Source organism: Buceros rhinoceros, unplaced genomic scaffold, assembly GCF_000710305.1.
Source record: "Buceros rhinoceros silvestris isolate BGI_N320 unplaced genomic scaffold, ASM71030v1 scaffold41123, whole genome shotgun sequence".
In the NCBI taxonomy this organism is placed as follows: Eukaryota; Metazoa; Chordata; class Aves; order Bucerotiformes; family Bucerotidae; genus Buceros; species Buceros rhinoceros.
Window position 1 is genome coordinate 1727 of NW_010403768.1, and position 2766 is coordinate 4492.

Consider the following 2766-nt stretch of genomic DNA (forward strand, 5'->3'; position numbering starts at 1 on the left):
GGTGCTGGAGGGGGGGATGTCCCCCCTGTTGTGGCTGGAAGGGGGGCGCGCTGGTGGCTTTACCACGCTGGGAGACGATGACAATGGGCAATTGTCAAGTTGGGGCCCCTCTCGTTTGAGTTTTCTTCCTTTTATAGTAAGTAGCAGTTGCTCCGGCAGCTGGCCTCCCCCTCCGGGGTGAGGACAGGGCTCCGTATATAAGGGAAGGAGCAGCCTTTGCCTTTCATCCCTGCGGCCGGTTGCTTGGTGCGGCAGCAGGACTCACCCCTGCACCTTTGCACAGACCCAGCGATGCCGCTCAAGAAACCCGACCTGAAGAAGGAAGCAGCCAGAGCGGCTCCAGCCCCAGAGCTGCCCAGAGAACCTGCCTTCGACCCCAGGAGCGTGAAGGTGAGTGAGGAATGGAGACGTCACCATCTTTCTTCGTGCCCGTCATCTGCCGGGCATGGGCGATGCAATGCGCCACGCAGACGGCGTTAGCCAGGCTGGGAGCCAGGCTTGGGAGGGGAAAAAGATCAGACTGTGTTGATGCAGCAGGCTGGGAGCGATGCTGTCCTGGGTGGGGGCTGTTTCCACCTTCCCCCCCGCCAGCCCTGCCCAGCACGCACCCGCTTCGCAGTGGCACTGGGATGCTGCTGCCCGGAGCTCCCGCTGTGGAGTCAAACATCCCACGGCTCCCGGCAGAGACACCGTGTAGGGGCCCCGGCAGCGTTAAAAAGCTTTTCTGCCACCCACTGTCTCCATCCTGAAGTATTCTGCCGCCTGCGCTGCCTCCTCCATGAGAGAGCATCTTCGATCCGGGGCTCTTCCACAGCAGCCCTCCTCCTCCTCCTCCTCCGTCGTTCCCAGGATACAGCCACATTGTAAAGCCTGAGCGGTGGCGGGAGGGTTGTTAAGGGCAGACGCAGTGCGGAGACTATTAATACTTGACCCGGGGAAATGAAATTACATCCTGTCCCCCCAAACCAGCCCTGACCGTGGTCCGAGCAGCCCCGCTGCCTGCCCGCCCCCTGCCCGCTGCCAGCTGCGCTTTCCGCAGGGATCTCGGCTCCACAGGGAGGGCAGGAGCGTTCACAGCTGGGCACAGCCAGGATACGGCCCCTGGCCCTGGGGAGGGAGATGCTCCAACGTGGGGAGAGCCCCTCCGTCACCCCGGCAGTACCACAGCCTCACGCCCGGCTCTGTTCTCTTCCCCAACAGATTGAATTCACTGCAGAGCAGATCGAAGGTAGGTGCAGACTTCACCTTCTCCCAGAACTGGCATTAGAAATGGGGGCGTTAAGGAGACGTCCTTAGACACTAGAAATCGGGCCAGCAAGGAGAGGAGGAACAGCGCTGGTGGGAAGGGAGGAGGCAGGGATGGAGACGGGAGCTGTGCTGGAGGCGGGTGGGAGCCAGCACAGGGATTCGACTGGGACTGCAACAGGCTGTCGGGAGCAACGAATGGACCCGGCTCCTCGCTCTGCGCCAGGCGCCCCAGCAGGGAGATAATCCCAGCTTCGGAGCCTGGCAGGGAAAAGGTATTTTTCCATTCATGGTGAGGGATGCAGCTGGGTTCCAAGCCCGGAATTTGTGTGGGAGGAGCAGCCGCTGCTGATGCAGGGACAGCCTGGGCCGGGGGGCTGAGCTGGGACTGGAATTTCTCATCATTCCTCGGCCAGTTTTAATGCCTCTGCACAGACCAGGGAAGGGAGAAGGTCCCAGGGCAGATCCTGGTGGGCATATTGGGAAGAGGAGACCCAGCATCCTGCAGACTCGGCCCCCAAACCGGCTTCCGAAAGGAGTTAAAGTGTGAAGATATTTGGATTTAACCTGCAGCGAGGTCCCGGAGCGGGTGATGTGCTCCTGTAGCTCCAGGCAGTCGGGAGTGGACCTCACTGTGCACCCTCGTAGTGGCGGTGCCTCCTGACACAGGGTCTCACCAGCAGTGACGTCCCTCCCTGGGTCCCCCCTCAGCCAGATGGAGGCATCTCCACTGTGAGGTCAGGCGGGATAACTGCAGCACTCCGAGGTGCTGGGAGAACCACGACAGGACTGCAGGGAGATGCATGGACATCGCGGGGACGGGTCCACAGGGTGGTGAGGCTCGGCGGAAGATGTAAAGATGCCAAGTAGAAAATGGAGCAAATCAAAAGCCCTGGGCAAGGATTCCCACCAAACCCAAGGCAAGACCTACCAGACCATGACATCTCCATCGCCACATGAAAACTGCAATGGACTCATCCCACCCAAGAGCAGGGGGTGTGGCGGCTCTGCTTTGAGTGAACTATTGCTGGACATTGTGCAGAAGATGGACAGAACCTGCCATTCATTAGCACCATGGAGAAGAAACCCACAGCTCTGAGAGCTCACGTGGGCAGGCTGGAGAGGGGGTCACCCACCCGGGCCAGTCACCCGCTCGGGTGGAGTCACTGGCCTGGAGGCAGAAAGACGAACACCAGAAATGTGTGGAGCATCTGCTACAGGAAAAGCACCACCTCGCTGCCTCCCTGGAGAGCTGGAGAGGCAGGTGCCGGCCACTCTTCTGGTTTTCATACCTCCAGTCCTCCTCTCCTCCTCTGCAGGCCAGCCAAGGCCACTCTTCCCCACCATGAGCAGCACTGCGCTGTGCCCGCCTGGCTGGGACTGGGGGGATGCCAGCGGAGCAGGCAGGGTGTTGCACCCATGGGGTGCAGCAGAAGGGTCACGGGGTCCCCAGGAAAAGGGGAAGAGCCAGGGGGATGTTCCGCAGCAGAGACGCAGCCTGCACCTGCCGCCAGTGCTGCC

The 2766-nt window shown here is 61.1% G+C and overlaps 1 protein-coding gene across 1 annotated transcript in view; it reads left to right on the forward strand.

Annotated features, from left to right (window-relative positions):
* The first annotated feature begins 289 nt into the window (after positions 1 to 289).
* MYL4 (myosin, light chain 4, alkali; atrial, embryonic) overlaps positions 290 to 2766 on the forward strand; it is a 5003-nt gene continuing 2526 nt past the window's right edge. Inside the window, exons 1-2 of the mRNA XM_010133128.1 lie at positions 290 to 390; positions 1201 to 1228. Of these exons, the coding sequence (XP_010131430.1) occupies positions 292 to 390; positions 1201 to 1228 (127 nt within the window). The 5' untranslated portion in view covers positions 290 to 291. The remainder of the gene's footprint in view (positions 391 to 1200; positions 1229 to 2766) is intronic.